The sequence below is a fragment of the Cherax quadricarinatus genome, chromosome 1 (genome assembly GCF_038502225.1).
Source record: "Cherax quadricarinatus isolate ZL_2023a chromosome 1, ASM3850222v1, whole genome shotgun sequence".
Taxonomy (NCBI): Eukaryota; Metazoa; Arthropoda; class Malacostraca; order Decapoda; family Parastacidae; genus Cherax; species Cherax quadricarinatus.
In genome coordinates, this window is record NC_091292.1 from 46,662,891 (window position 1) to 46,677,568 (window position 14,678).

Here is a 14,678-nt window from a genome sequence, read left to right on the forward strand (position 1 = left end):
TCTCAGTATTTTGTAAGTCGTTATCATGTCCCCCCTATCTCTCCTGTCCTCCAGTGTCGTCAGGTTGATTTCCCTTAACCTCTCCTCATAGGACATACCTCTTAACTCTGGGACTAGTCTTGTTGCAAACCTTTGCACTTTCTCTAGTTTCTTTACATGTTTGGCTAGGTGTGCGTTCCAAACTGGTGCCGCATACTCCAATATGGTCCTAACGTACACGGTGTACAGGGTCCTGAACAATTCCTTATTAAGATGTCGGAATGCTGTTGTGAGGTTTGCAAGGCGCCCATATGCTGCAGCAGTTATTTGGTTGATGTGCACTTCAGGAGATGTGCCCGGTGTTATACTCACCCCAAGATCTTTTTCCTTGAGTGATGTTTGTAGTCTCTGGCCGCCTAGACTGTACTCCGTCTGCGGTCTTCTTTGCCCTTCCCCAGTCCTCATGACATTGCACTTGGTGGGATTGAACTTCAGGAGCCAGTTGCTGGACCATGTCTGCAGCCTGTCCAGATCCCTTTGTATTTCCGCCTGGTCTTCGATCGAATGAACTCTTCTCATCAACTTCACGTCATCTGCAAACAGGGACACCTCGGAGTTTATTCCTTCCGTCATGTCGTTCACAAATACCAGAAACAGCACTGGTCCTAGGACTGACCCCTGTGGGACCCCGCTGGTCACAGGTGCCCACTCTGACACCTCGCCACGTACCATTACTCGCTACTGTCTTCCTGACAAGTATTCCCTGATCCATTGCAGTGCCTTCCCTGTTATCCCTGCTTGGTCCTCCAGTTTTTGCACTAATCTCTTGTGTGGTACTGTGTCAAACGCCTTCTTGCAGTCCAAGAAAATGCAATCTACCCACCTCTCTCTCTCTTGTCTTACTGCTGTCGCCGTGTCATAGAACTCCAGTAGATTTGTGACAAAGGATTTCCCGTCCCTGAAACCATGTTGGTTGCTGGTGATGAGATCATTCCTTTCTAGATGTTCCACCATTCATCTCATGACAATCTTTTCCATGATTTTGCATGCTATACATGTCAGTGACACTGGTCTGTAGTTTATTGCTTCATGTCTGTCTCCTTTTTTAAAGATTGGGACTACATTTGCTGTCTTCCATGCCTCAGGCATTCTCCCTGTTTCGATAGATGTATTGAATGTTATTGTTAGGGGTACACATAGCGCCTCTGCTCCCTCTATCAGCACCCAGGGAGAGATGTTATCTGGCCCCATTGCCTTTGAGGTATCTAGCTCACTCAGAAGCCTCTTCACTTCCTCGGTTGTGTGTACTGTGTCCAGCACATGGTGGTGTACCCCACCTCTCCGTCTTTCTGGAGCTCCTTCTGTCTCGTCTGTGAACACTTCTTTGAATCTCTTGTTGAGTTCCTCACATACTTCACGGTCATTTCTTGTCTCTCCTCCTTCCTTCCTTAGCTTGATTACCTGGTCCTTGACGGTTGTTTTCTTCCTGATGTGGCTGTATAACAGCTTCGGGTCAGATTTGGCTTTTGCTGCTATGTCGTTTTCATATTGACGTTGGTCCTCCCTTCTTATCTGTGCATATTCGTTTCTGGCTCTACGACTGCTCTCCTTATTCTTTCTTCCATTCCCTAGCACACTTGGTTTTTGCCTCCTTGCATCTTTGGGTGAACCATGGGCTCATCCTGGCTTTTTCATTATTCCTGTTACCCTTGGGTACAAACCTCTCCTCAGCCTCCTTGTACATTGTTGCTACATATTCCATCATCTCATTAACTGGCTTGCCTGCCAGTTCTCTGTCCCACTGAACCTCATTCAGGAAGTTCCTCATTCCTGTGTAGTCCCCTTTCCTGTAGTTTGGTTTCATTTGTCCTGGCCTTCCTGCTTCCCCCTCCACTTGTAGCTCTACTGTGTATTCGAAGCTCAAAACCACATGATCGCTGGCCCCAAGGGGTCTTTCATATGTGATGTTCTCAATATCTGCACTACTCAAGGTGAATACTAAGTCCAGTCTTGCTGGTTCATCCTCTCCTCTCTCTCTTGTAGTGTCCCTTACGTGTTGGTACGTGAAGTTTTCCAGTACCACCTTCATCTTCTTAGCCCTCCATGTATCTTGGCCCCCATGTGGCTCCAAGTTCTCCCATTCGATCTCCTTGTGGTTAAAGTCGCCCATGATCAGGAGCTTTGCCCTGCATGCATGAGCTCTTCTGGGCACTGTAGCCAGTGTGTCAACCATCGCTCTATTGCTCTCGTCATACTCTTGCCTTGGCCTCCTGCTGTTCTGTGGTGGGTTATACATCACTGCAATTATCACCTTGGGACCTCCAGAGTGAAGCATTCCCGCTATGTAATCACTTTCTTCTCCGCTGTCTCCTCTCTCCAGCTCATCAAAATTCCATCGGTGTTTGATCAGCATTGCCACTCCTCCACCCCCCCCTGTCCCTTCTGTCTTTTCTCAGGATCTGGTATCCCGCTGGGAAGATGGCATCTGTTATCATACCTGTAAGCTTGGTTTCTGTGATCGCTATGATGTCTGGTGATGCCTCTTTGACTTTTTCGTGCCGCTCCTCCCACTTGTTTGTTATTCCATCAGCATTTGTGTACCATACCTTCAGTTTCCTTTCCAACACTGTGGTTTGGGGGGCCTGTGGGGGTGGGAGACCTGGTAGCATACTGTGGGATTCTATGGTTGTGGGTTGGGTGGAAGCTGTGTGTATGGATTGTATTGTGCGTTGGGATGGTGTGATAGGTTGTGGGGTTCTGAGGATAGTTGTGTGTGTGCTTGCCCTTGCTGCTCTGTTCTGCTCTGACTGACCTCTGCTGGTTCCATCCTTGTCTCCTTTCCTTGCTCCTTTCGCTTTTTTGTCCTCTCCCTCAGCTGCTGTCTCTCTATTTGAGTTCTGTCTCTTTCTAGGAACACCTTCTTGTACTCTTCCAAGCTTTTCAACCGTGGTTTCTCTTGGAGGATCCTGTTCTGCACTGTTTTTGTCCTGAGAATCAGCTTGATTGGTCGGTTTCTCCCCTTCAAGTACCCCCCTATTCTCTGAAAATTTACAATCTCATCCATGTCTTCTCCCCCTATTTCCGTGATGATTTTCTCAATCTCCTTTCTTTCTTCCTGCCGTCTTTCAGTGTGTGTCCTTTCCTCTCTCTCCCAAAGCCCATGGATAATCACTGATTTTGCCCTTTCCTCCTCCCATTGCCTCTCCCTCTGTGACTCTGGTTCCTGTCTGTATGTGGTCATTTTCTCCCTTGATTTTTCCAGTGGCTCTTGGTAGCATGGTTGTGCCTCAGCATTCGACCTATCTCCCTCTCCATCTGCACCCATCTGCTCTTCCCTTCCACTCCCTGGCCCTTCTTTGCAGGCTGATATGACCTTAGCATTATTCATATCTCCTTCCTTCCTGTTCAGCCTCTCAGCTTCGTATGGTGTGTCCTCTCTGGTCACTACCCCTGAGACTTGCTTCAGCCTGTTTACCTCAAATTCTAGGACCTTTACCCTGGCTACTGCAGTTTCGACTTGTGCCTCCCAATTCTTCATCTCCTTCTCCAACCTCTTTTCCCATTTCACAGAGAGCTCTTTCTCCATTTTTTCAGAAAGTTCTCCTAATTTTCTCTCCCATTCTTGCTCTATCCTTTTCCACTGCTCCTCCATCCATTCCTTCCTACCAGTACCATTGTCATCTGATCCCTGATTCCTGCGAGTCCCAACCATTTTATTTTTTTAGTGAAAGAGAGAGAGAAAGAGAAAAAGAAAAAGGGGGAGAGAGTGAGAGAGAGGGAGAAGGAGAGAGAAGGGGAGGGTAGAAGGAGGGGAAAAGAAGGGAAAAAGGGGGAAAAAGTGAGAGAGAGAGAAAAGGTAACAGAGAGGGGGAGAGTGACAAGGGAAGAGAGAGAGAGAGAGAGAGAGAGAGAGAGAGAGAGAGAGAGAGAGAGAGAGAGAGAGAGAGAGAGAGAGAGAGAGAGAGAGGAGGAAGAGAGAGAGTAAGAGAGGAAGAGAGAGAGGGAGAGGGAGAGAGAGAGGAAGAGAGAGAGAGAGGAAGAGAGAGAGAGAAGAGAGAGAGGAAGAGAGAGAGGGAAAGAGAGAGAGGATGAGAGAAAGGGAGAGAGAGAGAGAGAGAGAGGAGAGAGAGAGAGAGAGAGAGAGAGAGAGAGAGAGAGAGAGAGAGAGAGAGAGAGAGAGAGAGAGAGAGAGAGAGAGAGAGAGAGAGAGAGAGAGAGAGAGAGAGAGAGAGAGAGAGAGAGAGAGAAGAGAGAGAGGAGAGAAGAGAGAGGAGAGAGAGGGAGAGAGATGGGGGGGAAAGGGTTAGAGGTCACTTCACAGGGAGGTGTGAAATCCTGTATATGTGTGCATGTGTGTCTGTACTCACCTAGTTGAGGTTGTGGGGGTCGAGTCCGAGCTCTGAGCTCCTGTGTGTGTGTGTGTGTGCATGTGTGTGTGTGTGCGTGTGTGTGTGTGTGTGTGTGTGTGTGTGTGTGTGTGTGTGTGTGTGTGTGTGTGTGTGTGTGTGTGTGTGTCTGTGTGTGTGTGTGTGTGTGTGTGTGTGTGTGTGTGCTACAGCTATTCAAGTACCTAACAGCAGAGCTGTTCTCATCAAGTGTGTGTGCATATGTTTATGTAAACAGTCCTTATTTCCCACGTATGTACTACATATGTATTGCATATGTACCCGATCTCTTGGTTCCCACTGTAGTCTTATGTGTTTAAAATTACGTTAAAAAATAAATACACTAGGCTTCGCCTATATGCCGCTACCTCTAAATTCTATTAAATGCCAGTAAATGCTGCTTATTCTAATTCTGATAGCTCGAGGAGAGTGACCCCCAATTCCAGCTAGAGACAGGTACTATTGACCCCATGCAACTCAAACTAGGTGAATATTACTTGCGGCTGGCAGTGGAGTAACGTTGAGGGTCTGTCCTGTCCCAGAAGTTGATGTTTGATGCTTCTCGGTAATTTTTCCACTAACTTCCTGTATGCACTATAGTCTCTAGCTCTTCTAATTTTTTCACTCACTCACTGTATTTACTGACACATCTATACATATCTCTTATCGCCCTGGTCTTGAGTCGCACTTATTCTTCAAAATACCCCACTGCGTTATTATGGCAACACTATTTAGGCCTGACACTACCGTTCACCCTTCCAACGGCCCCTACTAAACACTCAGCCAATATTTCCTTTGTTTTCTTTTCTGTGATCACTTATATTTCCTTTTCTCGGGGCTTAAGTGATTATATGCACTCTTATGCGTGAACACACCTATATCCCACATTCTATTCCTTATGGCACAGTCAGTGTGTGTGTGTGTGTGTGTGTGTGTGTGTGTGTGTGTGTGTGTGTCGCCCAGCTGGATGTATAGGATCACTGCCCCCCTACTTTTGAGTGCCAGGTAGAATAAGTAAGGGTAGCCCTGGCAGAATATTTAGTAAGTCTATAGCCTAACTAAATATAGCATGGGCAATGCTAAGTGTATTTACGGGTGTTTTTAAAAGATTTCATGTGCATCTATATTCAGTCAATAATATAATAAAAATTGGTATGTAATTAATTAGGAATAGAGTGAGATATAATTTTAAAACCTTCATAAGAGTTGCGTAGCCTAGCGTAATATAAACACTGACTAATTTACGACTACCGGGGCATTGCTGAATGTACTGCGGCTGTTTTTTTTTTTTAAATATATCACTGAGGAAGGGTGAACTACAAAGAAAAACTAAAGTTTCTCTTTCTAAATTTAGTAATATATACTGGAGAAGGGGTTACTAGCCCCTTACCCCTGGATGTTAGTCGCCTCCTACCACACGCATGGCTTATGGAGGAAAAATTCTGTTTCACTTCCCAGTGGAGATAAGAGGAAATAAACAAGGACAAGAACACGCATTAAAATAGAAGAAAACCCAGTGGGGTGTGTGCGTTTGTGTGTGTATATATATATATATATATATATATATATATATATATATATATATATATATATATATATATATATATATATATATATATATATATATATATATATATATATAGGTTTGCTACAGCAAACCCTCAATTCTTTTGTTTGGAGAACACGAAATTCTTTTATCAGTGGGTGTTCAACAAGGTGACCCACTTGCTCCATTTCTCTTCTGCTTGGCAGTAAGAGAGCTAACTTTCAGCCTATGCAGCGAGCTAAACATCTAGTACCTGACGAGTCCCTGTTAGAGGACCTACAACTGGTGAAAACACAGGGAGAAGACTTGGGACTCATCCTCAATCCCTCAAAATGTGAAATCATCACAGCAAACCAGAAAATAATCAATGCCGTGCGAAGAATCCTACCGGAAGTCTCTACTACCACTCCATCCAACAGTACCCTCTTGAGAACACCGCTGAGTCACCAGGTCATCGACACTGTCCTCAAGGAAAAATTGAATGACCTGATGTAAATGGAGGAGAGAATAAGCGATCTTGATGCCCATGATGTTCTGTATCTCCTCACAAGGTGTCTTACTGTGCGAAGACTCACTTACGTCCTGAAGTGTGCACCCTCTTTTGACAACCCAACACTCGACGAATATGACACACACCTGAGATCAACCTTTAAGAAGGCCCTGAACCTGTCACTAGAGGAGAAAAACAGTAGACAAGGACCAGGTAATCAGGCTAAGGTAAGAGGAGGTGAGCTCACAAAGAGTGACCAGGAAGTATGTGATGAATTTAACACAAGATTTAGGGAATTATTCACAACAGAGACAGGAATGCTTCCAGCAAACCGTTGGGGTAGGGTGCACCAGCAGGTACTGGACACAATACACATAACCAAGGTAGATGTGAAAAAACTGCTAGGTGAACTATATACCTCAAAGGTGGTGGGCCCGGATAACATATCTTCATGGATACTGAGAGAGGGAGCAGAGGAACTGTGTGTGCTGCTAGCAGCAATCTTCAGTAAATCAATCGAAACTGGGCAATTGCCTGAGGCGTGGGAGACAGCAAATGTAGTTCCAATTTTTTTAAGAAAGGAGACAGATAGGCAGCGTTAAACTACAGACCAGTGTCACTGACTTGCACAGTATGTAAAGTCATGGAAAAGATTATCAGGAGAAGAGTGATGAATCACATTGAAAAGATTGGGTTTACAGATGACAATCAGCACGGTTTCAGAGATGGGAAATCCTGTGTCACAAATCTACTTGAGTTCTACGATAAGGTGACAGAAGTAAGACAAGAGAGAGAGGGGTGGGTAGATTGCACCGTTTTGGACTGCAAGAAGAATTTTGAGACAGTACCACACAAGAGACTGGTGCAAAAAATTAGAGAAGCAGGCAGGAATAATAGGGAAAGTATTGCAATGGATCAAGAAATACCTGACAGGAAGGAAACAACGAGTGTTGGTACATGCTGAAGTGTCAGAGTGGGTGCATGTTTCGAGTAGGGCTCCACAAGGGTCAGTCCTAGGTACTGTGCTGTTTCTTGTATACATGAATGACATGGTGGAAGGAATATGTTCAGAAGTGTCACTGTTCGCTGATGATGTGAAACTGATGGGGAGAATACATGCGGGCGAGGATCAGTTAACATTACAAGGGGATCTAGAGAGACTACAAGTCTGGTCCGACAAATGGCTCCTGGAGTTTAACCCCAGCAAGTGTAAGCTCATGAAGATTGGGGAAGGATAGGAAGACCGCAGACGGCGTACAGGTTAGGATATCAAAGGCTACAAACGTCACTTAAAGAAAAGAATTTTGAGGTAAGCATTATAACGAACATGTCCCCTGAGGCACACATCAGTCAGATAACTGCTGCAGCATATGGGCGACTGGCAAACCTGAAATTAGCGTATAGACATTTGAGTAAGGAGTCATTCACGACATTGTACACCATGTACATAAGGCCTATACTGGAGTATGCAGCACCAGTATGGAACCCTCATAGTCAAACACGTCACAAAATTGGAGAAAGTGCAAAAATTTGCAACGCGATTAGTCCTCGAACTGAAGGGTATGTTTTAGAAGGAGAGGTTAAGGGAACTCAACCTGATGACGCTAGAGAATAGGAAGGATAGGGAGGACATGATAACATCGTATAAAATACCGAGAGGAACTGACAAGGTGGACAAGGCTCGATGAAATACAGAAACAAGGGGACACAGTTGGAAGATGTAAACCCAGATGAGTCATAGGGATGCTAGGAAGTATTTCTTTAGAGTTGTGAGGAATTGGAATAATCTGGAGAGTGAAGTAGTGGAAGCAAGTTCCATAAATAGCTTTAAGAAGAGGTATGACTATGATCATGGAGCAGGGAGAGAGTGAATTTGTATCGAGCAGTGAAGAGGCGGGGTATCGGTTCTACACACCCACAGATGGCGGGTTTTGCTTAAATTTAAGGTTCACGTCGATTCCATGTTGTGAAATTTTATTAAATTAATTGTGTTTTGTGCTTTAGGATGAGAACAACTTTTCTAAATTGCTGCAAACTGGTGTTCCTTAAGCAGAATAATTTTTAGGTAGATTTTGGGCTGAGTAGGATCCAATTTCCCAGTTTAATTGGATAACTTGTGCAAACTGATAAATGGTTTCTATGCTATAATTTATGAGTTTCATCCCATCGGTTTGAAACCTTAATCACAGATCTATCCTACATAAAGAATGTTTATTATTATTATTATTATGACTTGGCGGTGCAGGTACCAACTTGTAAAGTGCTGTTTCACCCCTTTCCTGTCTTCTTCCTCACAGGAGACTTGCTTATTGTCCTCTATGATCTCGTACTGACTTAAATACTTCTAGTTAAACAAATCATCGTTCTCGGTCATTAGTGAACCTGCATATATGAGACACTCCAATTACGTCAGCCTCCTTTTGATTTACCCTTCAGTCATGGAGCTGACATTAGCAGATTTAAGAACATCTTCCTAAATGATATTTTTGTGTGTGTGATTGTTCATATACAAAATGTTAGAAATTCCTGGTGATGATAACAGGAAATTTGTGGAAGGAGCAATTGGGACTCAACCATAGTCTTTTCAACTGCATGTGAAGAGAGTACAAAAAAATTTGTAATGTTTGTCCCAACTCTTAGTTTCATAATATTTTGAGATTCTTATTTCTGGGGAAAAAATGTTTCCACGGAGAGTTATTATGTGAATTATTTGTCTTCATCCTAATGTTGATGTTATATTACACTGTTTACCAATTTTACTTTTTTCATCACTGAACATATGCAGGATTTCACTAACCTTGAGGGTGTAGGGAAGGTTTGGCTTCATGTACTCGTCTTCGTAGATAGTTTTGAAAGAGACAGCATTGCGAGTGATGGAAACTGAAGCCTCACGTTTCATCTCTACATCAGTTCCCTCCTCTGTGACGATGACGGAAGCCTGGAGACTATACACGTTACAGCCGATCACCTTCATCTCCTGGGCAGTTAATTTCACTTCTCGACACCCAGAGAACTGTGGGGAGATACATACCTGAAACCACAATCCCTTACAGCTGCACACAAAGACACAATCTCTCACAGCTACATTCAGATTTCTGGGGGTAGATATTGTATAGCACAAGATCAAAAGAGAAAGGAAAAATGGCAGACGTAATATATACAGTATCATATATAACAAAGACCTGGTGAAGAACCACAGTGGCAGACTACGACTTTAATTTAAATTTAATTACGATTATCATGTAATTAACGCACAAAGGCGAAGTTGCGTTTAATACATTACTCATGGTTAAACTCTCGTCAGTATACTTCTATTATATATTAACATGCTACGTCAGTTGTGAATGGTTATATAACGCGTTTAGCTGTTACTGTACCATACACTGACAGGTACACGAGATTACGTGATAACGGAGGTGGTGGGGTTAAAGGATATTAAAAGTAGAAATTTGGATCATAGAAATATTATCGTAATAGTAAAAAAGATTCCCAAATAAGGAATATTAATAGATACTGAGAAGACTGGTAGACACTTCTAAGTACCCCTGGGAACATTCTAGTACCCCAGACTAGGACATTTAAACGGACAAAAGATCACATTCATTTCCTTTCTTTTATTAATTAAAAAGGTTACAAAGAATAATAGCAATCCCTTTGTAGAGTATTCAATGAGAAACGTAATTTCTCATGTCACATGAACTGTTCTCAGCAGATACAAAAAGCTTTGGGTTGACTATTATATCCTATAACTTCCTACCCTATATTGGGGGATGGGGATGGTGGTTGTGCGGCAACAAGCCGTTGGTTCACATTCCGAGAGAGGCTGAGGCAGGTAACAAACCCCCACTATGCTACTCTGAGAAATCTTCCCCCTCACTTCTTCAGATACTGCCTTGCAACTTTGCACAGCTCCTGATGACGCACTGAGAAGTGTGAAGGTGCTTGAGCTAAAGATTTCCACCTCCTGTGCTTGTTTTCCATAGTTAAGATCACAATAACAACACTGTGACTAGTCAAGGAATCGAACCCATTTTATGTGTGGGTGGGGTTGGGTGGTGAGGGATGCCCTTCCTGGCTACCCATACTTTCCAACCTGACTTCATACAAATAAAAGCTGGGTGGCCCCCCGCCCCCCCTAAAAAAATAAATCACCATCATTCCATCCATCACTGTTTTGTCAGAATAGTGCTTACATTACAGTTATAAAACTGCAACATTAACACACCTTCAGAGTGCAGGCACTGTACTTCCCATCTCCAGGACTCAAGGCCGGCCTGCTGGTTTCCCTGAATCCTTTCATAAATATTTCTTTGTTCTCACTCCAACAGTACATCAAGTCCTAAAACCCATTTGCCTCCATTCGCTCCAATCTAATATGCTCATGCATGCTTGCTGGAAGTCCAAGCCCCCCTCACACAAAACCTCTTTTACCCCTTCCTTCCAACCTTTCATAGGCTGACCCACACATTGCCTTCCCTCCAATACAGATTTATACATTTTCGAAGACATTCTATTTTGATCCATCCTCTCCACATGTCTGAACCACCTCAACAACCCATCCTCAGCCCTCTGCATAACGGTTTGGGTAATCCCGCACCTCCTGCTAATTTCCAAACTACGAATTCTCTGCATTATATTCAAACCACACAAAATTGACATCTCCACTGCCTCCAGCCTTCTCCTTGTTGCAACATTCACCACCCATGCTTCACACCCATATAAGAGTGTTGGTATAACTATACTCTCATACATTCCCCTCTTTGTTTCCATGGACAGAGTTCTTTGTCTCCACAGACTCCCAAGTGCACCAGTAACCTATTTTCCCCTCATCAATTTTGTGATTCACCTCATCTTAAAACCTCTCAAATAGGAGCCGAAATTGTTGGATGTGCATTCCTGCATAACTTGAGCATTAAACAGATGTACAGGACATCTCCAGGAACCTCAGATAAGCTATCTAAATTATGTTTGTAATTCTGGCCAGTATTATCATTATAAATTTAGTTAGAGGGGGGTTCTGTACATGACACACAGTAATCTCCAGACTAATTGGTGAGTGTTATGATTATAAATTTTCCTTCTTTTATATAAATGTGTATATGTAATCATTTATTAATTTTAATATACAGTCCACAAATTTATATTAAATTTTACCAGAATTCCTGGTGATGTACATTTCATTTGCAATTGAAATAGGTCTAGAGCAATTTGTGGAGAGTTAGATGGTAGGTATCGAAGGGGGACATTTTTTGCGACCTAGGTGTCCTAAAAATTCCTACTTGTCTCTGTAACTTTGATAAATAACAATTATCTTTGTTACCATATACTTGTATGTATCTAATGAGATTCATCCAGGTAAATGTAATTTTCCACATGTACATTTATAAGTATCAATGGAAGTGATAAGAGGAAATGAATTAGAACTAGTAAATAGTATAATAATTAGAAAAAACAGAGCCAAATGCAAATAAATTGATGTTGTAGTAGAAAACATACTCGTAGACTCAGTACAAGTAATTAAAAGAGATTAATTTTAAGTAAGAGTAATGAAAGATGAAGTAGAAGTGAAAGAAAACAGAAGAGGAAGAAGAAGAATTACAAGATATATCAATAGTAGAAACAACAATAAGTTTACCAGAAGCAGCAGTACTAGTAATAGTATTACCAGAAGCAGCAGTACTAGTAATAGTATTACCAGAAGCAGCAGTACTAGTAATAGTATTACCAGAAGCAGCAGTACTAGTAATAGTATTACCAGAAGCAGCAGTACTAGTAATAGTATTACCAGAAGCAGCAGCACTAGTAATAGTATTACCAGAAGCAGCAGTACTAGTAATAGTATTACCAGAAGCAGCAGTACTAGTAATAGTATTACCAGAAGCAGCAGTACTAGTAATAGTATTACCAGAAGCAGCAGTACTAGTAATAGTATTACCAGAAGCAGCAGTACTAGTAATAGTATTACCAGAAGCAGCAGCACTAGTAATAGTATTACCAGAAGCAGCAGTACTAGTAATAGTATTACCAGAAGCAGCAGTACTAGTAATAGTATTACCAGAAGCAGCAGTACTAGTAATAGTATTACCAGAAGCAGCAGTACTAGTAATAGTATTACCAGAAGCAGCAGCACTAGTAATAGTATTACCAGAAGCAGCAGCACTAGTAACAGTATTACCAGAAGCAGCAGTACTAGTAATAGTATTACCAGAAGCAGCAGTACTAGTAATAGTATTACCAGAAGCAGCAGTACTAGTAATATTATTACCAGAAGCAGCAGTACTAGTAATAGTATTACCAGAAGCAGCAGTACTAGTAATAGTATTACCAGAAGCAGCAGTACTAGTAATAGTATTAACCTAAGCAGCAGCACTAGTAATAGTATTACCAGAAGCAGCAGTACTAGTAATAGTATTACCAGAAGCAGCAGTGCTAGTAATAGTATTACCAGAAGCAGCAGCACTAGTAATATAATTACCAGAAGTAGCAGTACTAGTAATAGTATTACCAGAAGCAGCAGTACTAGTAATACTATTACCAGAAGCAGCAGTACTAGTAATAGTATTACCAGAAGCAGCAGTACTAGTAATATTATTACCAGAAGCAGCAGTACTAGTAATATTATTACCAGAAGCAGCAGCACTAGTAATAGTATTACCAGAAGCAGCAGTACTAGTAATAGTATTACCAGAAGCAGCAGTAATAGAAATAGTATTACCAGAAGCAGCAGTACTAGTAATAGTATTACCAGAAGCAGCAGTACTAGTAATATTATTACCACAAGCAACAGCACTAGTAATAGTATTACCAGAAGCAGCAGTACTAGTAATAGTATTACCAGAAACAGCAGTACTAGTAATATTATTACCAGAAGCAACAGCACTAGTAATAGTATTACCAGAAACAGCACTACTAGTAATAGTATTACCAGAAGCAGCAGTACTAGTAATAGTATTAACAGAAGCAGCAGCACTAGTAATAGTATTACCAGAAGCAGCAGTACTAGTAATAGTATTACCAGAAGCAGAAGCACTAGTAATAGTATTAACAGAAGCAACAGCACTAGTAATAGTATTACCAGAAGCAGCAGCACTAGTAATAGTATTACCAGAAGCAGCAGTACTAGTAATAGTATTACCAGAAGCAGCAGCACTAGTAATATTATTACCAGAAGCAGCAGCACTAGTAATAGTATTACCAGAAGCAGCAGCACTAGTAATAGTATTACCAGAAGCAGCAGTACTAGTAATAGTATTACCAGAAGCAGCAGCACTAGTAACATTATTACCAGAAGCAGCAGTACTAGTAATAGTATTACCAGAAGCAGCAGTACTAGTAATAGTATTACCAGAAGCAGCAGTACTAGTAATAGTATTACCAGAAGCAGCAGCACTAGTAACAGTATTACCAGAAGCAGCAGTACTAGTAATAGTATCACCAGAAGCAGCAGTACTAGTAATAGCATTACCAGAAGCAGCAGCACTAGTAATATTATTACCAGAAGCAGCAGTACTAGTAATAGTATTACCAGAAGCAGCAGCACTAGTAACAGTATTACCAGAAGCAGCAGTACTAGTAATAGTATTACCAGAAGCAGCAGCACTAGTAATATTATTACCAGATGCAGCAGTACTAGTAATAGTATTACCAGAAGCAGCAGCACTAGTAATATTATTACCAGAAGCAGCAGTACTAGAAATAGTATTACCAGAAGCAGCAGCACTAGTAATAGTATTACCAGAAGCAGCAGTACTAGTAATAGTATTACCAGAAGCAGCAGTACTAGTAATAGTATTACCAGAAGCAGCAGCACTAGTAACAGTATTACCAGAAGCAGCAGTACTAGTAATAGTATCACCAGAAGCAGCAGTACTAGTAATAGTATTACCAGAAGCAGCAGCACTAGTAACAGTATTACCAGAAGCAGCAGTACTAGTAATAGTATTACCAGAAGCAGCAGTACTAGTAATAGTATTACCAGAAGCAGCAGCACTAGTAATATTATTACCAGAAGCAGCAGTACTAGTAATAGTATTACCAGAAGCAGCAGCACTAGTAATAGTATTACCAGAAGCAGCAGTACTAGTAATAGTATTACCAGAAGCAGCAGCACTAGTAATATTATTACCAGAAGCAGCAGTACTAGTAATTGTATTACCAAAAGCAACAGCACTAGTAATAGTATTACCAGAAGCAGCAGTACTAGTAATAGTATTACCAGAAGCAGCAGCACTAGAAATAGTATTACCAGAAGCAGCAGCACTAGAAATAGTATTACCAG

General features: G+C 41.9%; 1 protein-coding gene across 1 annotated transcript in view; it reads right to left on the reverse strand.

Annotated features, from left to right (window-relative positions):
• LOC128685334 (pregnancy zone protein) overlaps nucleotides 1–14,678 on the reverse strand; it is a 446,170-nt gene that overhangs the window by 191,159 nt on the left and 240,333 nt on the right. Inside the window, 1 exon segment of the mRNA XM_070082123.1 lies at nucleotides 9,198–9,413. Within this exon segment, the coding sequence (XP_069938224.1) occupies nucleotides 9,198–9,413 (216 nt within the window).